Here is a 24,795-nt window from a genome sequence, read left to right as displayed (position 1 = left end):
CTAACAGAGCAGAGCTCATACTAAGTCAAACTTAGTAACTTAGTAACCCAGTCAAATGCTCCAATCTGAAGGAAAAAACAACTTTATGATCTGAAAAAAATCGTAAGTCTCAGCTAATAAATCATAAATCTGAATCCATATTGACAGGAGCAAGCCATCATACCTCCATACCAGCAGTAGAATGACAAAATGAAATAATCAATAGCTGAAGTTTGAATGCAAAATCCCATTTGTGGGACACACTCCTTCACGCAGCCTAGCTCCAGGAGGAGCAAACCTGTTCCTACCAGGGCTGCCAGAGCATCTTCTCACATCTCTCACTATTTGCTTTAAGGTATGTCAAGAAGCTAACTCTTCCTAACAAGTCCCAAACTCTGCATGGGCACAATTCAAAGTAAGGTGGTAGCCGAGATCAATACACAGAGGCATCCTATTAAGCAACTCTGTTTTCTTTTTAAAAGTTGTTTCTGCATATTCTCAGCTATGGAAATGTATTAAAGCTTAGAGGCCTCCAGAAAGATGTGCTTAACACAAGTTTAAAAAGCTTAGGTCAAAGCTTAATATTGTTTAATCCTACCCAATCAAAAATTTAGCAGTGTTTTAAGATGCATGCTCTGGAATGACAAACCAAGAGCACTGATCTGGGTTACTGCTTTACCAAATTAAACCATTTTGGATGGTGATAGAGGATGGGCAACCGTAAGGGAAGGTGCAGTGGTCAAGTTCCAATTCCTTTATTCTTCTCGCAACTCTTAAAAACCATTAACAACAGCACACCTAAGAACACATGAAACAAACAGCTTGTCAAAATGATATTTATGTACCATGTCAGGACAAGTTCTCTGGACAATGAAAAATCTTTAACAGCAACCCAGTAACCGTACAAGGCTGAAGATGTGACATCTCTCAAGTAGAAAATGTTTTAAAATACACCTTCCTTTATTTTAAAAGGTAGACTCCACTGCCACAGAGTTAGTGTGGAGGTAAAGAGATTCTACACAGTTATCAAGAAAGTATTGCAAAGGGTGAGATGGAAATCTGAAAAGTTTCCCTCAAAGCTTTAAAGGTTTTTGTTATGCAAATTCATTACAAAAATACTGTGTTTGCTTTCATTTCTAAAGTTTAGAGAAAAAAATAATCCTAGTGTGTCTGTTATCAACTCCTACCTCCCATTTCCAGTTGTTACAAACAATGCAGAAGTGGTAATTTATTCCTCCTAATAATCTTAGCTGGTTTTGATCCACTCCCTCTCCCACACCTCTGGAATCCCATATCTGCCTCATGCTTACCTTCTTGGGTGTCCGGGCCTTGGTAGACTTTGCCTTCTTCCCACTCTTTTTGTTCACCATGGATTTCCTTCCCTTCTTCTCAGGAGTAGGTGAAAGGATGGTCTCAGATTTGCCTTTGGCACCCCGTTTCTTGGCTAGAAGCTCTGGCTGAATTCTGGGCAGGACACCTCCACTTGCAATAGTGACGCCTTTTAGCAACTGCAAGGAGAAAGCAGTGTAAAGGGGCACATTACAGATTCTCTCAGCCTGCACTCATGCTATTTTTGCTGACTATACTACACATATGCAAGTAGAGTCCACACTTCCTGAAGCATGGCACCTCATCCCTTTATCATGAAAAAAAAAAAAAAAAAAAAACAAACAAAAACTCTGAGGGAGAAAATCCACAATAACAAGAAACCTGGCAGGTCACAGCAAGGTCAGCCAGCACATCCCAGAGAACTCCATTACTGTACAGGTCAATCACTCTTCTCTCTTCCAGTGCTGGTCTGTCTGCATACTTGTCCTTGGTGACTCACAAGCAGTTAGTGAGGGTAAGAGGAGATCATAAGTGCCTGCAGGCTACTTCAAAAAATGATTGCACTACAGCCCTGCTCAAAGAAGGACTGGTTGTAGATCCCTTTGGCAGGGAAACAGATTCAGTGAAAGCAAGCATGAGCCCCAAGAACCTGCTTTGCAGAGGTGAACAATAGGAATGGGCTGCGATCTTAGGTGGAGGACAAAATCTGTCTAATTCCTGACAGACAACAGTAGACTTAGTTCCCAGTTCACAGCCAGTGACCAGCGCCATGGAGCAGGGAATGGGCTGGTAGAGTTAGCATGCTTTTCCCTCTCTCTGGGCCTCTATTTTGACTTTTCTGTCCCCTTGCCTGGAAACAGAGCTAGATGACTTCATGGGCACCACATTTTCACTATGTAAAGCAGTTAAATTAAGTGCAGGAATCTTTCAAAGTGTGAATGATGTCATCCATCTCCATGTGGGGCCAACCAAGAAGAGATCCTCTGATGCTGACTGAACCTTTCCGGCACTCCTGAATGCTGCAATTTAGAGCCCATGCCATAATCTCTCTTCTCACTGAAGAATTTTACCAGAAGTGATCCCACAAGTGATCCTCAGAGTCAGAGCACTGCAAACCACAGTCGGTGCTAATGGGACCTGGGCATACAGAGGGGGAGGCAGTCCTGGAAGCAGCAATAGCAGAGCATGAGCCAGATCCCTACCCAAGATGGGCCTCACAGACAGTATAATTGAAAACACACACTTCTACAGTTTTGGGGAAAAGGTCTTCCATATGGCACATTTTCTTTAAGTATTGGATGTCCCTGAGGAAAAAATTAAGCATCAAGTTTACCCACTTCAACAGGACTCACAGGCTATGAAAGAAGCAAAACTTATATCCAGAGGATTTAAGATGAGGTATCTCAGAACCTTCTTTTTTGTTTGCTTTTATTCAAGTGGGCACAATGTTGTTGCCTTCTGCTCCAATAACTGTGTTCTCATCCGTGTGTCAGGCTAAACTGTTTCTAACCTTCCATGGTAGCCGCTTCATTCATGCCACAGCATTTAACTCTCGCACTGAAATGTAAAGGGGTACCTGATTCAGTTCCTCATCATTTGCAACTGCCAGGAGGATGTGTCTGGGGGCAATTCTTCCTTTCTTGTTGTCTCGTGCTGCATTTCCTGCTAATTCTAGAATTTCAGCTGTAAACACATTGAGATAAAAATGAGTAACAAAAATGCAACTTATGTACACCCTATATACACATTTTACATTCTTTCTTAATATCCATTTACCTTTTCAGGGGTGTTTCCCAGTTTAAATGGTCTTTGCTACAGAAAGGCAGAAACCAAAGCACACTCAATGTATTTGTGAATTTACGTAAAATAATTTGTCCTTCCTAATTCCCTAAAGGATAGCTAGCAGAAAATATGCTAAGCTGGGTTCACATAACTTCTTTTACAAGTCCCAAGTCAGAATTCTCTTTCAAAAAAACCAAGAAAAACCCTATAAAAATGTACATCAACAGTCCAAAATTTAGCAGTAACCCTCTAACAATAAAACAGTAAGGCATGCAATAAAACCCCAAACCTAGTACAGACAGTTCTGACAAAACAGCAAGGATTCTCAGGACCAAGTAAGACGAAGACTGAGGTGCATTTAAAGAAATACTTTAAAAGCCAACAAACTAGCCAGGTGATGCTGCAATTCTGCATTAAAGGGCATTGAAAATCTGTGAGAAGCTTCATTTCAGAACAGGTTATGAAAAGTTTGACTTAGAGGCAAGCAGAGACAACATAAGAGCTTCAATGCATGAACTACTTGTAGGAAGTTCCTTCTACATCTCCAGGAACAGGATGTCACTTCAAAAGTAGTTTCTCTAAATTTGCAATAACATTTATACTGTGAGTATAAAGTCACTGAGCTTTTTCTAACTGTTATAGAGGAAACACAGATCTTCCTGAGTTTAAATAAACTGTAGCAATCAGTATAATTCATTAACTTACACCATTTAGCCCCTACTCAGAAGTTATTTCTCATGTAAGAACCCTACTGAAACACTGAGAAGGATGGAGAAGGGAATGTTTTGCTCCAAGTAATCATAAAAATCATATTCACACCTTGTTTCATTTTAAAAGTATCCAGTGTCCCTGCCTTCTGTTTTTTGTTTTTGTATTGACATCTGTCAATAACAGGGGTAAGAAAGTTATAGCCCATCAGTGTCCTATTAATGCTATCTTACTCCTTTTTATCAACTAAATAAAGAACTGTAACTATTATAAAAAGAAGAACTTTCATGAAAAATCTAGTGGAAATCTACATAATGCTCTCTGGCTAAAATCCAAAGGATTTCAACAAGAAGTTTAGTTCTCAGTTCATGGGAAAAATACAAGCTTTCAATTTCACTCTGTGAGAATAACAAAAGTGCATACTTGTCATCCAGTTTTCACTACTATACAGCATACATACTTCACTGAACATTGGAGAGGCAAAAGCCATTGTTTAGAATTACGTGCATATTCACAGTGAATTGTTTAAGAAACAGACAGTATCTGTTGAATGTTTTCACAATTATTCATGCAAAACTTTCAAGAAACATTACCAAAGTTGCAAAGGCAAGTACTTATATTTTAGGAAATATTAGAACCGTGGTTGCGGTAACCAGGCTACTGCCACGAGGAAAAAGCAGTGTGCAATCGGACAATCAGAAATAGTATCACACCACAAATATACACTGGGCCTACATTAAAAGTTAGGGCAGCAAACTCGGCTCTGGCATTTCCTAACTTTGGAGTGTTGGACTTGGCCCTTAAAGGAGGCTAAAAAGAGATCCTGCATAATCCCGCTATATTCACCCCTGTGCGGGCTGCAGGGCTGAAAGTTTCAGACCCAACTCCCAGACCTCTGCCAGTGGAGCTAATGCAGCAGCAGACAGCAGGAACAGATTGCCATCCATTGTACAGACCAGCATAAAGCAAGAAAAGAGACTCGGACTTCTCCAGTGGGTTTTGCAGATTGGTGCTGATAGCAGAAGAAGATTGTATCAGGGGGAAAAAAAAAAAGCAACACATACTTACCTGCGTGGTAACTGAAGTTCTTTCAGATGTGCCAACAACAGGCACATCCTGCTACCTGTGTGTGCTCACCCCACTCCCCCAGGTTCTGGGTCCTTTGGCCAGCAGCATTCTGATGGTGCACTCAAATGTCCTCTGCCTAATGTTAAGAGCAAAAAATGCAGAACACTCAAATGCCAGCTCTCTACCACAGGACAACGGGAAGAAAGGAATCCAAGGCAGAGATGATGTATGGCAGACTGTGGAATATGCATATAACTTATCAAAGGATGCCAATTATTTGCATAGGTAAATAATTGCCTTACCTCCTTCTAACAATTCTCTATATGCATGTTTTTCTAATGCTAGAGGCAAGGATTCAGTCTTAATACAAAATGGCACTTGCAAAACGCACATGAAATCTGGAGGCTTCCATTATCACATCCTCTGCTGATAAGAACATAAAGATCCCCAAAGAAACTGCTTTACATTTCAAGTAGAGACATCTTGACAGCTGAGGTTACCTAATAAGAAGACTAGTCTGAGAATATAGGTCCTATAATGAAGTCCTGTACTATAACAAGCTCTCTTGAAATTGGGCATCTTGATATTCTCAGACACAAGTTGGTTTTACTTTACGTCTTCTCAGCAGCAGACATTAAGAATTAAAGTGAAATCTGAAATAATCTTGCTTCCCTGAAGATTCAAAATCCACACAAGATGACTCCACACTGGAAGCGTAACTTCAAATTCAGACATCTTCAGCGCAGATGGCTAAAAGCTCATTTATGCACTCCACAGCTCACCTTAGCCTCAGACAGACATCGAACGTACGTCAACAGAGTAAAGCTCAGATCGGTCCACTGACTCTACACAACACCCAGTCTTATTAATAGAGCCTTTTCTCCTGTTTGGTAAGCACTCGGGACCAGGGAAGAACATAACTGTCTTCCAACCAACACAAGCAGCAGCCGAGCTATAACCTGAATGGGATTACATCTTCTCGTCCTGTGACATACAGGAAAAAGAGGTTTCTTTAGCTGATGGATCAACAGATTTGGAGCGTCTGTGTCTGGGAACTGAAAGCATCATAGCCAGGCCAAAGCTATTTGTTCAGCTGAGCTCAGCCCGCTCCTGTGAAGTGCTCAGCTGGACTGATAAGGAAGATATATGAGAACTACTGATAGCAGAATGGGAAAGATTTCAGACAGGTTATCTTGTTTTCCACTTCCCCTTTAGAATAAGTTTTGACAGTTGCTGTTACACTACCATGTACAAATCTACACAATAATACCTTTGCTCTGAAAGGACGTATCAGATGATGGAGTCCTTGGTCCTCTGTTTGCAAGTGGAAAAGTATCTGCTCGATTTGTCTTTTGATGGCAGATGAGTGAAACAGAGGAGTATGCTAGCTGATGTCCTTTGAAGGAGGAGATATTTGCTGGTGGTGTGTTCTGCCCTAATTTTGAGAAGATGGCTTTCCATTGACATCTTCTGTGAGTTCCTCTGACCAGCACACTATTCACATGTCTTCTGCTTCCTAAGCAACGGGCATTTTTATTCTTTGCCTACATTTTGGGAAGGTGCATTAGGGGACACATGCAGTTGATGTTTGATTTAGATGATGATGACTGTAGTCAGCGCCGTGCACACTCAGAGCATAGTCTGGCATGCGTCCGTTGCAAAGTCCGTAAATCCAAAGGGACCGAGGCCAATTTCTCATGGAGTTTTAACTCTGAAGCCAGTGGAGCCCAACATTGTTCCAGTAAACACAACCTTCTGGATAGGAATTAAGCTGTAGTTTTGCAATATGATTTTCAAGCCTAAGATATAAAACAGCATAGAGAGATTATAAAAAAAGTCTTAGAACACTGATGAGATCTTCTTCACATTAGCTAATCAATCAAGGTAAAAGTACCTCTTCTTGGGATACGTTGCCGTGATTGCTGGCATTTTAACAATGGGGTTGATAAGCCAAAGTGCAGATTTGGCGTTGGTAATGGCTGTAGGGTGCAGCCACAATCAGTCTTGCATACAAAGGGAGAAAACGGGGATCTAGTAGCTCATGACACAGAACACATACCAAAGCCAAAAGGCAGTCTGAACCATGTGGCAACTGGGAATAAGGATGCTCAAGATGTATATGCACCATCTGGATGATGCTAGTCAAGAGGCTCAGTGCTTCAGGGCAACACAAATATAGGCCATCAACAGACCACGTGCATGGCTGATCACTCCCAGGAGAACTGCTGGTCCATGCGAGGCCCTGGATGAAGGCAATCAGACAGCTCTGGTCCTGTTTGACCCTTCCAGCCTCATCCACTTTGCCCCTATCCCAGCCATGACTTGCTTTCCCAGCTCCATAGCCCATTCTCCTTTCCTTGGCAATCCACACCTGAGACTTCTATCTCAGTTGCCTTTTCTGGACAGCCTCCGTTTCTCCTGTCTACTCTTCTCAGTTGTAGTAATACTCAGGCTCAATCTTCCTTTTTAGGTTCTTCATTATCAGCACCCCCTCCATCCAATCTTTGGCCTATGCCCTATTTTTCCAACTTACTCTCCAGCTTCCTGGCAGGATTTTTGGACACCCCTTGCCATTTATTTGCCCACTGGTCATCCATTCAGCTCTCCCCACTAGCCAGATCCAACCCCAGCTCTGTCTCTAACATCAACATTCTTCTCCCATAACCACTGTCTCCCCAAAATGTTATGATCTGTTCCCAGTTTCCTTCTCTGGCCAATGTGGAGCCTGTTCCCAGTCTCCCAGTCTGCTTATCCAGTTAATTCCAGCCTGCCCTCCCCACCTCACAGACAGAAAGTAGGATTAGCCTCTCCTTCAACTCCTATTCATGTACTCCCTGCCTTCAGTCCCAAACCTCTTGCCACCCGCTTCTGTGCAGCTTTTGCCTTCACATCAGAGACCTTCCCCCGCTCTGCTGCCCGGTACCACTGAGACCACAGAAAGCCCACTCCCTGCTCTCAGTGCTGTGACCAGGAGCAGCCGGGGACAACAGTGAGAGGGAAAGTCCTTCTGAGCACCTGTAGCCATGGGCTGAAGCATGCTCAGCCACTGCGTGGAGTGGCCCATGCGCAGTCCTGTCACACATCTGAGCTGAGAGGTGAAGCATGCTCCGTTGCTCTGGGGGGACGATGCATAAGCAGTCTGGGCAGCACTGGGAGCTGAGAGAGGCTGGAGCATGCTCAATGAGGACCAAGTCGTCGGAGATCTTAGCTGTTAAAATCAAAGAAGTCTCTGCTGAGTATGAGCAACCTGTGATTTTTCAAAGTTACAGCCTGGCCAAACAGAGCAGATTTCTCTGAGATGGCAGAGACCACCCTTCCCCTTTCATAAAGCATCAAGTCGCTGCTCAAACGCAGAGAAGCACCCAGGTGTTTAAAGGAGAAGTTCTCATGAATGTTTTAACATAACAAAAACCCATGGTTCAACCTGCTTCTGTGAAACAGTTAAAGAACCAGACTCCCTTACTCCCGCCCTCCCAGATTTAGCCTGAAGCAGTTCCCTTGTATACAGGCTTTCAGCCTGAGTAGGCACCATTTCATAGTTGCAAGTCCATGAGAGAAAATAAATTTGTAATAGGAAATATCAGATAATGTTAAGAAATGTTACCAGTTTGATATACAATACCTCCTTTGACAAACAGCCTTGGAAAACCAAATTTTGTTTCTAAAGGCTTCCCAAAACCAAAGACTATATTCACCCATACATATTCAGAATAACTAGATCAGCAGGGTTAGATGTTGCAACACTGTTTTTTAATTGAACTATCCACCTTTGTAATCTTTTCAAACAAAACTCTGGGTAGAGCAAAGAAACTTTGGTTTGGAAAAACCACTATCCACAAGCAATAGGTGTTTGCCCAGAAACACTACTCCATTCTATTACAATATATACAGGGTTGGGGTGAGAGTGGGTTCTCTCTCTGCTGAACCAAGCAGCTTAAAATAACATTCCCTTACAATTTATGTGGGCCCCTAGCCTACACATCTAGCAATTTTCTTGCCTGGTTGACTACACATTCTTTTTTTCCTAAAACAAAGTGTAGGCCTACACATAATCTGCCCTTACTTACCATATTAATGATTTAAATTAAACTGCACTTACTGGCCAGAAGCAGAGCCAAGCTACACACTGTTCTAGTTCAGATCACGGGTAAACAGTGCTGCACTGTATGTTGTAAAAAGATGACCATAACTCAGTCTGCACTACCAAAGTGCTGCATATACCAGATGTGCTGTTGACAATTTATTACTACACCTTGTGATAATTGCCACAGCTGAGAACAAGCATCTCCAAATGTTTATCCTAGAAATTCCTTTGAATGCTATCAATCCCTGTGGAGCGGGAAAAGAAAAAAAGTATTCCTCCCCACACTGAAGGTCAGCAGAGTCATTATGCAGCACATTATTCGGTTATAAAAGTCAGTGCGATTTCCAAAACCCATGTAATATGGTTTTCATCTTGCAACACCCAGACATCCAGAAGTCTGTAGATGACTTCTAAGCAATTCACAGTCGATGATAAAGTAAAGCAAACACACCTTGCTATAGAGAAATTCATATTTATGACATTCCTGAAGAGGCCTGAACCTCCACTAGAAAACATACAGAGGCCTACCAACTGAAACAAGGTTGAAAATCACTGTGGTAGTTCTTGTAGCTCTCCTGCTCTATGAATCCTGTCTCTACCTTTCCCCCTAACTCCCTGCAGCCTCTGGAGCATCCCTGCTGAGTAGCACTCCATGTTGCAGACAGCTAAACAAGCTCTGCAAGTCGCGGACTTCCCCAATACAGCACAACTGCACCAGCTCCACTGAGAGAGAGATTTCTGCAGCTACAAGACTTCATTTTTAGTGTATGAAACGGCATTGTGCAAATATGAGTAGCCCTGCAAGACTTATCTCTTGAAGGAGCTGGAGGTGAACATAATGTAAACAAAATGCTTGCATTTTTCACTCCAACTCCAGAAGTAGCCTCAGGAAAAAAAAAAGAAAAATAATTACAAAAAAAATCAATTCTCATCCTGCAACTAATCAGCACAAATGTAGAAGTTTCTGTAACATGCTATTAGGCATCATCAGAAATGTAGTTTTAATAGTGAAATTATCACTATTTCAGATTTTCTCCACACCTTTGAAAGAAAACAGTGCTTTTATTGTCTGGTAGCGAGAACAGGCTTTCATGTGTAAAAAAGACAGCAATGTTTGCATAAAGACTGACATGCTGTTACATGAACAACCAGGCTCCACGCAAGCTTCTTCCATGGGATTTTGGCAATAAACTACAGTCCTCAAACACAACCCACTCAACTAATTCCATCCAGGCTTGTGACTCCTCACAGATTCTCTAATGCACCTCAGTCTTGATCTGTAACACCTAAGTAACGTGAACCAGAATCCTCTCTGCACCGGGCATTGTAACAATTTCCATAATTAAATAAGAAACCAAGCAGATATGATCATAGGACAGTCTGAAATACTGCAATACATCACAGTATATTGCATCACCATGTGATATCTGCCCCTTCCTCTGAGGTCAGTTTCAGAAAGGAAGATAAAAGAAAACTCGGAGTATGTGGGAAGATTTAAACCTTGACACAGTTTCTTTATACACTTAGGCAAACCAAAAGGATTTTTAAAATACAAATGAACCACCTCCATATTTCACAACACTTTGACACTGTTCTGCAAGGAGAAATGCAGCCAACAAAACAGAGTTTGTTCACTTACGAAGCACAATAGATGTACAAGGTGGGTTTGCTATTTTTTTTCCTCCTGTTATTCACATCCATGTGTAAAGGCTAATTCATATCAGTTTTCTCTTGGACAGAAACTACCTAGATGCGACTCCTCACTCTGCAAAGCAACAAAAAATAATCCTTCTACCTAGTGACCAAGCATGGTGCCTCTACAGGAGAAAATTTCCATCCTCAGCCTCTTCAAGAAGCAAATTTCAAAAAATCCTGCACTTGCAGAGCCCGATTTTCAGAAGTGCTGAAACATTCGTACCCCATCCCATGGATATCCCTGGCTTCTGTGTGTGATCAGCACTTCCAGGATCAGGTTCTTGGTTTACCTGCTAGGTACTCTATGACGGCTGCCATGTAAACTGGTGCTCCAACACCTATCCGGTACTTGTATGTTCCTTTCTTTAAGTAGCGCATCATCCTCCCCACAGGGAAAATAACACCTGCCCTGCTCGAGCGTGACAGTTTGGACATTTTCTTCTTCCCACTTCGGCCCGACATCTTGCAGCCTTGTGCTTTTCAATTTGCTGGTGATTCTTATCCCCTTGCTCCAATCCAAAAGCTGCAAGAGAAAAGCAACAGGATTGGTGTTCAGCATGTGAGAAACATCTTTATACATTATCTTGTTCTTCCAGAAGAAAAAAAATCCAAACCCATTCTCAATACCTGTTAAAGTTGAGGCATTATTAATTAAAGGCTGGATAACTGGAACATTTGCTATAGCTTTTCTGTTAACTACTGCACTGTCAGTGTAGCAATATCACAGAAAAAGTGGTTTGGAGAATATATATAAAAAAAAACCAAAAAAACAAAAAAACCCCAAAAAACAACAAATGCACATTAAATGAATATTTAAAGAAAAAAAAAAACCAAACAAAACCAAATCACACCAAGGCAGACATCCGCAGCATGGAAGATTTCCATGCTGATTGTTAAGTTTAGCAAGTTATAAAGAGCTGAGAAGTACTGGCATAATGGACAGCATTAAACAAGCTGAAAAGCAGATACTGGTGCCACCTACAAGTAGAGGAAGTCATACTGCTCCCACAGGAGAAGATAAAACCTACCTACAAACACACTGCTTCTTCACAGGTCTTTTATATGGGGAATTTCAATGCATGGCTGAAGAGGAGAAGCAGGCAAGCAGCTGTGCTTCAAGCGTCTCCCCTCGTGCTGCTCTGGCCTCAGGAACTGAGCCCCGGGGGCCAGTTCACAGGCTTCACCACTTTCATAATTCTCCCCGGATCACCTTCACAGCAGCTCCTGGGAGCCCCAGAAAGCCTTCCTCCACAGAGCTAAGGGGAGGTCTTTAATCTCTCATCTTAAAAGGACTGGCTACCAGGTTTTTCCATCCATCAAGCTCCCTGAATATGTGGGTTTTCCCTGCATTAAAAGCCAATCTAGTCTATACATAGGAGCAAAGAAAACAAATCTCATTTTCTCCTCGTTCGTCTCGCAACAGTGAGATTGCAGGTAAATGGACAACAAAACCTGGAGTCAAGCACTCCAAAGGGTGCATGCAGTCATAGTTACATCCCTCGTTCGCACTCTCAGTCACATAATGGGGAAGTTTTTAACTCTGTGTCCAAAAATTGTTTTTAACTCCATTTTGGTAGCTGCCCTGGTGGCCTAATTATGATCCTGGTTACAACACAATAGATCAAGATTGACTCCTCCGAAATAAACGAAGATCATGCGTGCCACAGATGGTATTTCTGACAATGAAGGCACAGCTACTTAATTCCCAATATTCATCCACCTCAATGAAACAAGGAAACAAAGGAGGAAGACAATTTGAAAAATATTATCATGACTTTAGGGGATACTGTTAAATTTTATCACAATCTGCATTTTAAATAGCCTTCCAAAAAAAAAAAAAAAAAAGCCATTTGACACCACTACAAGGAGGGCAGAGAAATCTGTGTTTCATTCTTATTCTGCTTATTATAAATCAAGTGCATATACAAAGAGGGTCACCATACAAAGCCAGACATTCACAGAAACCAGCTGATCCGTAAGAGCCAAATTCAAGGGTGGGTTTCTACTATAACCTAACTTGAATGCTCATTTGACTATGATATCAAGGAAATGAAATCACCACAGGGTCTGCAGGGATCTATAAAACCCTGGCATGTCCTTGTCTATCAGCCAGATATTTTTTTCTTTCTGCATGCAATATATTATGTGGGCATGATAACAAAAGTTGGGAAAGATTAAACCAGTAAACCTATCAGACACGGACACCTCAAAATTGATGCTGCTCATCATCCCACTCCGAGTTCCCTGTGAACTGCCAGCCTGGAATCAAAAGTGGTGGTAAAAAAGCTCATAAACTACCACTTGCAAGTGTGGATTAGAGGCAACGGCCACTTCAAACAGATACAAGTGGAAAAAATTCCCAAGCAATCCATTAATTGCATTGATGCAGGAGTAACCAGTTGTGTAGGACAGGGAACAATTGCTAGGAAGCAGCTCCACTGATTAGGACCAGCAGGTTACAGCGGGGGGAAGAAGAGCTGTTGCGAAAAGGCAAACTTTGTGCTAAGGTGTATGAGCAAGAGGACAGCCAGCGCTGAGCTGAGGAGCTATGTCCAACCACAGATACCGCGCTTCAGGCATGTGGAGCAACAAGCATCCGGAGGAGGGCGGTAAGAACGACCAGACGTCTGACACAAACTAAAAGGGAAGGCAAAAACAAGCGGGGAGACATGATAATGGTCTTTAGAGACGTAAAAGGCTGCTTCAAAGGTGGAGGGAGTAAGCGTTTCCTATAAAAGTGACAGGAGAAGAGCAGGACTCTTACAAAAGCTGTGTAGCAGGGAGGAGAGCGGAGCACTGGACTTGGTCAGATGGGGAGGTGGCAGAATCTTCCCGCTGGGACAACTTTAAAACGGTTAGAGAATATATGTCAGAAATGGCATGGGCAGCCTTGAATCTGCCTTGGGAGAGGAGGCTGGACGAGGTGATCTCTCGAAGGTCCCTTCCTCCAGCCCTCTTGCTCAATGAAATCTGCAATTCGTGACAAACCCTTTATAAACTTTCAATTTCATATTATGCTACTGATTAACCTTTGTGAAGTGTCCTTTTCAGTTCGTGATAACTGACATTCAGATTAATGAAGAAACGTAGGCTGGGAATTAGGTTTCTAGCCATCAGAGGAGCGAACTTCTGGAACAGCCTCCTCTTATGAGTAATATGAGCAACAATAACTCATTTTAAGGTGGAACTTAATAAGCGTATGCACTAGGCTATGATTTGATTCCTGCAATACCAGCAGGACAGTTTCATCACCCAAGAGTTCAGTCCTGCACTGAAATCCCTACAGAGAGCCATGCTGAAAGAGCACACTACAAACAATCATGTATCGAAATAGTATTAAGCTAACCTCTCATATATTTGCTCCTGTAGTACCAAATCCCAACTGCGTGTAAATCAACAAAAAAAAAAGCAAACATCATGAGATTGCATCCACAGAAAATACCGTGGTTGCACTTGATCTCTGTGATGGAAAATCAAAACATATTTGTATAACTAAGCACACCGCTCTGGGGCATGCTGTTGCATTATATACATTTCTGTTTAATCACTTCTGGCTCATTCTTCTGTTGCCTCTTTGAACTTTCTACCTCTGTCTCTACCCCTTTATTTTTCCCTTCTCTCTCAGCTATTTTTTCCCCTGCTGCGACAGCAACCTTTGGAATCCCAAAACATTTTTCCAAATACACTGCAGGTAACAGATCAGGTACATTTGTGGAATTTTGTGAGTCTAAATACAAAAGAGGTTTCATAACTCTGCCAACACTGTCTCTCTCTCTCTTCTTTGCAACTTACATGGACCAGGGTATACTGGTGAGTGACACATAGAACAGTATGTTCTTGTCTCGTCTTGAATCCAATGGGAGGCAATTTTTGGTAGAATGACAAGCTATGGCATAGTCGCACCTACTAGAATACAACTCCTGTGGACCTGGACAAAGAAACATGGTACACTGGGGTTGCATCTATCTACGCTAGGCACCTTGGAGGGTGGACACTAAGGGAATGGTTCACAGGCTCAGGTGACTGTCAGTCCTTGGGATCTTGAAGCTCTCTTGCACAGAAGAGCTACGCCTGGTCTGCAGCGAGGCCCCAGGGGTCCGTGCCTTGCTGGCTCATTCCTCCCACAGGCAGGGGTTTGGTTTACCTTGGGGGATGCACATGAGCTCTGCCCTGACACAGTTACATGATGCACTCACCTGAACTGCTCCAAAGCTGCAAACAGCTGAAGAGCTACAAGTTCAGCACTGCTGTCCTAATTGTTCTCTTCGGATGATACAGCTAAGTGTCCAGGGCTTATCAGCTGAAAAGCACTTGAGTCTACCCACATTAGTTCCCTCACTGCCAGCTGATTCATTGTCTCTACGTTTGCCCTTATAAACTACAGTCTCCATGAAAAAACACAGCCATGTCATTTATGTGAAGTCCATCCTTGCTGAGTTAGAAGAACTGCATCTATATCTGGCTACCACGACATCATGAGGCTCGGGCAATTTAAAGCAATTAATGTTTCCAATCCCTTAATTGGTCACGGCACACTCCTACTCTGCCATGACTCCAACATCCCTGTGTTGCTACGGGGGATTTAGTAGCTACCAGATCTACCAGAGCTCTCTACAATATGATGAAAATAGGATAGACTTTTGCAAGCTGGGCCTTCCTCTGTGAGTTAAATCTTCTTCAGAGCCCAAAACAACAAGCAGCACTTTCCTTCTGTCTGCTGGGAAAAAAGCTCTACCTCCTTGCTTCTCTCAGGTGGGTCTGCTGGCCACTTGGAGGGTCCCTCCACTACAGATGCTACCACCCCGTGTTCTTCCACCATGGTTATCAGCAGAGGGTGATGACTGCTGCACAAGGACACTGGAACAACAGACTGCCCTGGGACATTCCTCTCACCATTGTGCAATTTGCATCCCACGCCACATCCCGATGGGTCAGGGATTATCAAAGCAACCCTAAAACCACTTTCCAGTCCTTCCTACACAGACGCTCAGAATAACAAAATCTCATAATCATCTTTAGGCAGTAAGGACACATATCATTTTTAGAAAGCAAGAATAACCTGCAGACACAGAAACAGACCGCGACCTCCAAGTGAGCCTGAACTTTGAAACTACTTCCTGGTCAGCTTTCCAAGATTAACATGTCAAGATCTGGCAAGAAAGCATGGATGCATATCAGAAAGTTCAGTGCAGTACAAAATGCCTAAGATACATCAAATCTAAATTTTTCTCTAAGAAAAAACACAGAAGACAGTAAAAGAAAAGAAAGCTTAGTTTGCACAACGTAGCACCAAAACTGTTGTAACACTGGTGGAGAAAAGTAAATTCTGGCCCTTCCTCCTCACATCCCAGATCATACACAAGGCAGAAGCAAGATAAGATAATAGCTACACCAAATACAAAATGCATACTAGCAACTAGTTATCACTAGATATTTGAGCAATGATTAGGTAAATTCCTGGTCAGATTAAAACAGCTGGCATTGCAGCTTATCCTTCTGGACTTTACAGGTGGCTACAACGTCATCTGGCAAACTAAAATTTAGCACAGCGTGCCAAGTGCCCTCCCTCAGACAACCAGAGGTTCAGAAGCAGACATTACACTGGGAGCTACACCAGAAGCTCACACAAGCTAAAACACTCAGGCACAGCTGGATGCTGACCTCAGTGTCCTGGCTCACAGAACTAATGCCCGAGTCTTTGCAAGGCTTTGTACCAGAACCATTTCTACCAAATATATTCACCAATGATGCCTTGGACACCATTTCCAGATAGTTCATGAGTGCTTGGCATCTAGGAGTCTTGATTCCACATATTGAGAAAACTTGAAGTCAGCAGGCAAAGACTGAAATCAAGGACTTGCAGGACTATCAACACACCTGCACTTTCTTCATCTCCAGCTTAAGATCTATTTGAACAGTTAGGAATTGACAAGCAATCCAAAGACTAGGGGTCAACTAAGACTGCGCACTGTCTAGGGGTCAACTTAGACTGCACACTCGTATACAAACACCACTTTGCAAAAATGACTCAGAAGACCTAAAGTAGAAGCTTGTTACCTGAATAAATCAGTAAGGCACAACCAACGCACAAACATAACACTATTCAGTGGGCAAGTCATATGTCTCCTGGACTCAACCTACTCAAAACTGACATACACAGAGTGCGCTCCTACTGAAAGAAGCTTCACAGGCACACTGAAGCCAGAAAAAACCCTTGCAGAGGCGGCTTCCCCTCACAAACTGCAGAGGCCGACCCCCGTGGCACAGCACGGCTCGCAGGCTGAGGGGATGGGCCTCGTTACTGACTCAGACTGAGTCTTCTTTTGACCTTGCTGAGAGCTGCCGAGCTCGCAGGGGCCAACCCAGTCACCGCCAGGCCCCTGGAGCCACCTCAGGGCCAGGCAGGCCAGCCCGCTGTGCCGCCAGGCCGACCCCGGCCACTCAGCGCTGCCGGCTGGCCAGCGCGGCAGTTAGCGGCCGCTGCCAGCCCCGCCCCGCGCACGCCCTCGCGCACGCCACGCCGTTGCCTGGACACATCCGCCCCGCCCACTCCCCTCAGAGAAGCGGCGCGCGCGCCCATTGGCCGCCCCCAGCACCGGGAGCGCGGCGCGAGGTCGGCGGGCACCGCCCCGCCCCGCCCGCTGATTGGCCAGCGCGCTGGCCCCACCTACGCGCGGGACGGCCGCCGCGGAGCCCGGGCTAGGAGGGAGCGCGCTGATTGGCCGAGAGCCGGTGAGCTACGGGAAAAGGGCGGGGGGTTCGCGGCGGCGCCGCGTGCGCGCTCCGTTGCCGGCCGCGCAGGCGCCCTGAGGCGCGGTGGAGGGGGGGGAGTGGCCGTTCGCTTTCCCGCGCAAACGCTCGCCCCCACCCTCCCCTCAGCGGGCTCGCTCCCGCCGTCACGGAGGCTTCGCCCGCTGCCTGCGAGGGGCGGCGGCGGCCGCCGCCAAGCGCGTCCCCGGAACGGGAAGTGCTGCGGCTTCGCCTGGCTGCGGGGCGAAGGGGGAGGGAGACAGCGAGCGAGAGCCGCAGGCGCGCGGGGCCCGCGCGCAGCCCCCAGGGAGCCCCCCTCCCCCCGCCCCGGCCCCCCGGGTCCGGCCCCGCGCGCGCCGCCGCCTCGCGCCCCAACCGTCGCCCGCAGCGGTTCCTCCCCACAGCCGCACCCCCCCCCCCCCCGCCCCCTTCCCCTCACGGCGGCCGGCCGCTGCCCCCGCTGCGGCCATGGCCGGTCCCTCCCGGGCGGCTGCGAAGAAAGGCAGCAGCGGCGGGAGGAGAAGGTGGGTCGGGCGGCCGGGAGCGAGGAGAGGGAAGGAGAGGAGCGGGCCTCGCCGCGGCCCCGGAGCCCCCGCGCCGCCGCTCCCCTCACCTGCCGGCGCCCGCCGCCGCCTCCTTCTTTTCTTCCCTTCCTCTTTTTTTCGTTTTCTCCCCCTCTTTTTCTCCTCTCCTTGCCCCCCTCTACCTCCCCCCTTCCCTTTTTGGCTCCCCCACCCCCGCCCGCACCCTTGCTCCGCCTCAGCCGCCGGCTCTCTTCCCGTATTGTATGTTTCAATGGCGATGGCGGCGGCTCCTCTTGAGGGGGGGGTGGAAGGGGTTTCCTCCTGCTCCGCATACCGCCTCTAGGAGGAGTCACTGCAGCCCGGGCCTGCAACAACCCCCCTATCGCTGCCGCCCTCCCAGACATCGCGCCGCTCCTCCTTGCCCGGGCCCCAGGGCTGCTGCTGCCGCCGCCTTCCCACAGGCACCCCCTCCCCGCCTCTTCCATCACTCCCCCCCCCCCGCCCTCCCCCCGCACGCTCAGGAGAGAAAGGGCTCCCCTGACCCCAGTCCCTACGAGCTGCTGGGCTTGCATTAGTCGGGAGCATAAAGGAAGAAAGCCCAGCTTCCCATCCTTTCCCTGGTCACAGGATGAAGCAGTTTGGAGCCGTAGAGGTTTCAAGGCAGTCCCAGCTTGGACTAATGCTTGAGGATAGGTTTTGAGGTGTCCTCCGCCCACCCTGTCCGGTTTTTGTTAGGAAGGGAGCCGCCCGTGCCTATATCCCTTAGGCAAGGTGACCTGCGCATCTTGGTACGGTGCATCTAATCCAAATGTTCCAGCATCCCCAAACTGGCTTAAAACGGCCGTAACAAAGAATAGTGGCAGCTCTTTGTGTCTTGTTGCGTTGGATCGTTTAAGGCATTCACAAGCTTTTCAACTCAGCCACGAGGGCTGCAAACTTAACTTGCTTTCTAAATGAAAGCTGAGGGTTTTTTTCCCCCTGCAGTTGCACGGATTCGAGAGCTTGAGCTCTAAGATACGCAATAAGGGATTGTATTACGATCATCTCACAGTACGTCTGTTGGCAGCGCCAAATACATCATCACAGACTGATGCAAACAGAAGAGTGCAGGGCTACACCTCTTAAACTGATCTCAGGGATATTTTTACATGAAATTGGGTATATATTGTTATTCCTGTACAAACGTCTTGCATCGTTGCACTGATTCCACTTGAAAGGTATTTGGGGGCTATTGTAATGCTCTAGGAGATACAGTATTAACCCAGACCACTCCAGCTCATGTGCAATGCTACTTTAGGAGGGTGGCTGGGAACAACAGAACAAAGTGATAGAGAGGCATCCATGCTTTCAGCTTTCCCTTTGTTGTTGTAAAAGATCATAAAGATTCACTGGCTTCCCAGAGTTTGGTTTTGGCTCTGCCGAAGTAAACTTTTGTGTCTGTATGGAATTGCATTTGGTAGGGAAAAAAGCAATGAAGTATTCCGTCAGGGTGCATTAATTGTGGACCACACCATCTCCTGAAGAAAGAGGGCGTGAGTTAAGAACCTAGGGTTTTCTCTCTGTGACCCCGGGTAAAGCATTTCACTAACAAGGGCTGTATTTTGACTGTCATTAGAACAGAAATAAAGATACTTTTCTTCTTTTTAAGCAAGTCTTCTTTTTAAGCATGAGTAACAGATCTAACACATTTCTGTGGATTAATGCTTTGGAGTCTATTCTCTGCCCCGCTTCTTTTTGAAAGCAAGGTCAAAATGCTTTGAAACCATAGGAGAAAAACTCACGTGTATGAGTTTGAATTACTTGAAATGTAAGGGGAAGTCTTACTTGGATCTTCCCTGTTGAGAGTTTGAACTTAGCAAAGGAAAAGTTATCTGGAGAATTTTAAGTGTATTGAACCATATTGGGAGGGTAGGGGGGAATATGGAGAAGATTTTCAAGTACTAAGCATGAAAATGAAAGACAATTTAAAACCCATGTGAAAAAGGAGGAAGAGCATTTACATTTTTCTATTTCAAGATACAAATAATTGCATCCAATAATCCCAGCAATCACACATGTAGTACATGCTTTGTAATTAAGAATAATTTGAGATGAGACAAAATAAGCATCACAAATTTTTGAAAACATTCCCAGTTTGTTACAGATTAACATAAAATAGTTGCTGTGTGATAACAACACAAATGTGTAGGAGGTCTTGAAAGAAAATAAAATTATGTCTTCGGAGACAAACTTCCAACATTAGGACAACTCATTCTGTTTACAAAAACATTTTTCTGTTTATAAACAACATTCTCCTTACATTCAGGCATGTTTTCAGCTTCAATTTTGTGTTTGTCACATCCACCACGTAGGTGTGTGCCATTTAGGTGGATCAGAGGAAATGAACTGATGTAAGGGTGGGGCTCCTCTTCACATTTGCCTTTCGTAGTATAATGTGGTCATCAAGTGTCACAGTCTTAGAAGAGGCTTACCGCATTCAGTGAGTGCGGGGCTGCGGTCTCCTAACACAGCTTTTGTGTTCCCTGAAGTAAGAATCTAATTCCCTCAATTTCTTCTTTATCACCCACACCAGCTTGCTACCAGTTTCCACATTGTCAGTAAGAACAGTACACCCCAGGAGTAGTCACGTCCCTGAGCAAGTCACTGTGCTCCTGGCAGTAGAGCGGGTATGAGAGAAGGGATCTCCTATTTTGCAGCTGTTTTCTACTCCTGCTTACGTTATTTCCGTGGGGATTGCAGCCTGGGAAGAGTTTCTGTGTTTGGGGAAGCAGCACCTGCACGGAGTAAACCCAGATGCTTAGCTACCCTTGCCATGGCTAAGGAATGGCCATCAACTCGCAAACCGTAACGCAGCCTCCCCGCAGTAGGAGACTGAAGGCAGCAGGAGTGCTGGAGCAGCGTGAGAGAGGAGGACGTCGAAGACCTTCATAGTGTACCACTGGTTTTAATTTTTTTTTTTTTAAGCCAGCCATAGATGTCTGAATTTTAATACCAATTTTCCTGTCTTTGTGGTTTTTAATTGTCCTACTATAAAGTACATTTCACCTCTGTATTTCTTTCTCCAGTGGATACAGCTTATCCTTAACCTAAATGTTAACAGCATTACATGTACGGTTTATGTTTCTTCAAGTATTTCTGGAAGATTCTGAGTTGCTTTGTGACACAAGAATAAACAATAATTGAGTAGAACAGATCAGAGCAAGGCAGCTTTTGAGCGGAGAGTTACCACATGTGAGTCGTTCTGTGGTAACTGAACTGTTGGAACTGCCTGCTTTTTTAGAGCAACTAAGATGCAAGGGATTTTCTCTCCAGCTCCGAGTTCAGTGTTGAACACTAAGGCTGCAATGGACAAGTGATAAGCAGTAGGTCACCTAAACCACGTGGTGAGGAATTGGCCGTGTGGATATCTTCACAAATTCTGTAATGCAGAAGATGACTGAAAGTCCAAGATTTTTGGTCACGATAGCTGTATATTCTGGCCATTTAGATCTAGTTGCTCAGGGAAGAATTGTTACTAACTAGCATTCTTCAAGACAAAAATTTGCAATGCTGGATTAAAAGAGAGCTTTCCCCAGTCAGCAGGAGCGGAGTCTGCCCTCACTAGGTTGTGCAAAGACCATCTGCCAGTCGACTTCCGAGTGCAAACACAATCTGTTACTTTGTCAAAATAAACAACATATCTATTGAAGGAGCATTTATAGACTGCTGACTGCCTAACTCTCCAGCTATTGGAAAAACAGCCTGTTTATGGCACTCTTACTTCTGGACAGAAGCTGTTACATCTCAAACATTGTAATAAATATTTCATAGCTTCAGAACCAAGAGGCTTTACTCTTGCTTAGGCTGGCAGGCATCCAGGGTCGTCCTGGCAGTACAGTAATGTCAAGTACTCCGAAAGCTCTATCTTATGGGCCTATATAATCCAGGAATTTTATCAAATCGGCGTAAGCATTGTCATGTCATTAGGATAACCTAATACAATCAGAGCTGATGTGTGTACATATTATGGCAGTTGATAACAGATGTAATAACTGAGTTCTGCAAATAATCTGTATTTCTGTAATGACTTTTTCCCCCCTCTTTGAGTCATTTTTTAACCCCTTTTCCACCCTCCATACTGCTTATGGGCTTATTATGCTAGTAGGTTGTGTATGGTGAGCTTTTCTCCTTAAAGAAACCAGAAACACTAAATCCTAACTTTTTGGAGAACTCTCTTATAGTAGTAGTTTTTAAATTAGATCATCACATGTACTTCAGAATTAAACATTTTCGTGTGTGTCAGATTCTGACATGTTTAAGGTAGACTGATGGTTAGGATCTCTTGAAAAGTCACAGATTAGCTCATGCATAAGCAGGAAGGAGAGAGGTCTTTCCTGCCCAAACACTAACTGATTCTAAAAGTTAAATGCTGCTTATTAGCTTAAAAAAAAAAATACTGTTTTCATCCTTGTTATTTAAAAGGAGTGTTTTAATCCTTGTTACTTATCCTTAAAGACATCAATGCAAATTGCAGAGATCATCATCTTGACTCAATTATTTTTTAGTCATATAAGTAAAAATGCTAACTTCATACAAATATTTGAATAGTCATGGTTATTCACAATAATCATGATTTTTTTTGTCAAGTGGAGATTTACAAATATATCTTTCAGAATTACGGAAAAAAGAATAAGGGAACAAAACCCAGAAAATAACATTGTGTTCAGTTGAGGAATACTCTGTAGGATTCCTCTCCACAACTCAGAAACAATAGCCAGAAATGGGTAAGATATAGGGAAAATTGTTGTGGTAATCACACGTATGGAATGGCTTCTCTGAAGAATTAAACAGGTTAGGACTTCTAGCTAAGAAAACTGAGGGGTGATACGAGAAAGGACACAGCTGATTCTTTTGGCTTGTTGCCCTATGCCTCCAAAGGAATGCAATTTTGATATTAACTAGTAAAAAAATTTATTTCAGTCTCTGAGTTTAAGGAAAACTGGATGGATAAAGTGATAAATTTGCGAGTGATGCATTTGGCTACAGATTAATATGGTAACCAAACACTGCCAATCTAAGAGGCAGAAAAGCCTCCACCTCTGTAACACGCATTAATTTCTTGAAGCAAACTATTTGCAACAAAATGTTTGTGCTTTTACTATAGCACAGGTTTTTAGTGCAGAAAGTGACACATCCCAGCAGGTGCCGGGGGACTTCTGATGCAATTATGTTTTGGTTTTGGCATTTCTTTGTTGGAGGAGCAACAATGTAGCACTGTGTTATTGCGGCATTTGATCATCAAGTCACTCACCTACGGATCACTCCAGATCTGTACGGCAGGATACTTTCTTAGCAAACTGGCACCTCGCGTATAAAACTAGATCATATTTCCCACTTCTCACAATTTTGCAAAGGGATTTTTTGTAGTTATGTCTGATCAGTTTTTCCTGTGCTAGTAAATATGATTGTCCCTTTGCAGTTACGCTCTTTGGTGTAGTTTGCAGCTGTGATACACATTTCCTTTCTCCGCTGGTGACATTTACAAGCACGTTGTCTTCCCGGATGGGACCATTAAGCTCCAAGTTATTTTCAGAGAAACTTCACAGGACAGGACAGCACTGCTTGTTTGTCTGCTTTCATAATTGTTCCTCAGTTTGATTTAAAACAGTCAATTTAAATCATTAGAATAACTGACTATTTTTCCCTGCTAACTACAGAGCCCTTGGGGGGGGAATGAATACCTCAAACTGTGACCTAGAAATAAATGAAGATGCATTGAAACAAGCTTATCTTTGCGTCTCATGTCTGTTTGAGGCAGCACGCAGCAAGCCTCCAAAACATTTATTTATTGCATAAGTGCAAAATTTTACTGCTCTCCCAAGGTATAATGATATACATCCAGGAGCCATCATTTTTATAAAGCGAAAGTGACCTTAAAGCCTTAAGGAATTATAGAAATCATATGTTTCAAACACATTCTCCTTTCCCAGTTGGAGCATCCAAACACGTTCATTTTTCTATCTAACTTAATGCATCCGTCACTCTTAAACATCCAGATCCTTGAGGATTTTGCCTCATGATCCAAGGCTCATTATATCTCTACCCAGAGGAGGTCAGGAGTGAGGCACTTACTTTTGCTGTCTGGCAACTCAAGAGCCAAAGGTTTTTCAGCAAATCACTTTCATTTCAAGGAATCACCACTGTGTGGGTGCAGGTGTTCCCTTTGGCCTAACACAGAAACAAACCCAGGTGTACAGGAGAGGAGGAGTAAACAGCAGTCTCTAAGCAGAGCAGGGAGGGAGAGATGGATGTTCCTGGAGCTGCCTGTTTCTCCTCTTTGGCTGCAAAAGGAGCCAAGGGAAACCTGCTCTGATGTAGATGTCTAATTTTCAGATATCTAAAGTTAGATGAGAAGAATATATCACTATAGGATATAGTGCAATCATCGTAATAGCTGTCATGGCATTCAAAGCCAAAGGCACCTTCCCCCTTATTACCATGCCTTGCCAAAACCAAGTCAACAGGACAGATTCTGCTGTCCCCAGACCATTTGCCAAAGGCTCAGTCATCTGATTTGGGCTTTTTTTCCCCCCACAGTAGCAGGGATTCTTAGAAACTGAGCAAAGATTTTACTTTAGATAGGGTCCCTTAGCAAATAGCTGCCGACTCTTGGATTTTGAGATAGATGTACACCTTGTTATTGATTCTTTCAATTTTGAGAAAAGTAAGACAATACACGAAGCTGATAATCATGATCATTTCCGCATGGGCATAACTAGAGAGTCAGTCTCTACTTTCCTCTGGTCTTGGCTCTGTCCCCTCTGTTTGCGCTTGCTCTCTCAGTTCCACAGTTCGTGTAGCTTTGTGTTTTATGGTTGATTAATTGCATGTCTTAAG

General features: G+C 44.2%; 1 protein-coding gene across 3 annotated transcripts in view; it reads right to left on the bottom strand.

Moving 5' to 3' along the window:
* MACROH2A2 (macroH2A.2 histone) overlaps positions 1-18,259 on the bottom strand; it is a 28,598-nt gene extending 10,339 nt beyond the window's left edge. The window contains exons 1-4 of one of the 3 annotated variants that reach the window (XM_075505371.1): positions 18,143-18,259; positions 10,936-11,168; positions 2,885-2,991; positions 1,290-1,487 (exon numbers count right to left, since the gene is read on the bottom strand). In XM_075505371.1, the coding sequence (XP_075361486.1) occupies positions 1,290-1,487; positions 2,885-2,991; positions 10,936-11,107 (477 nt within the window). In that variant the 5' untranslated portion in view covers positions 11,108-11,168; positions 18,143-18,259. Of the gene's footprint in view, positions 1-1,289; positions 1,488-2,884; positions 2,992-10,935; positions 11,169-11,673; positions 12,109-18,008; positions 18,099-18,142 lie in introns of those variants that run through there. The other 2 variants (XM_075505370.1, XM_075505372.1) reach the window with 2 other exon arrangements.
* Between the last annotated feature and the right edge of the window lie 6,536 nt (positions 18,260-24,795).

The sequence above is a fragment of the Mycteria americana genome, chromosome 6 (assembly GCF_035582795.1).
Source record: "Mycteria americana isolate JAX WOST 10 ecotype Jacksonville Zoo and Gardens chromosome 6, USCA_MyAme_1.0, whole genome shotgun sequence".
In the NCBI taxonomy this organism is placed as follows: Eukaryota; Metazoa; Chordata; class Aves; order Ciconiiformes; family Ciconiidae; genus Mycteria; species Mycteria americana.
This window is presented reverse-complemented; position numbering and strand designations above follow the sequence as displayed.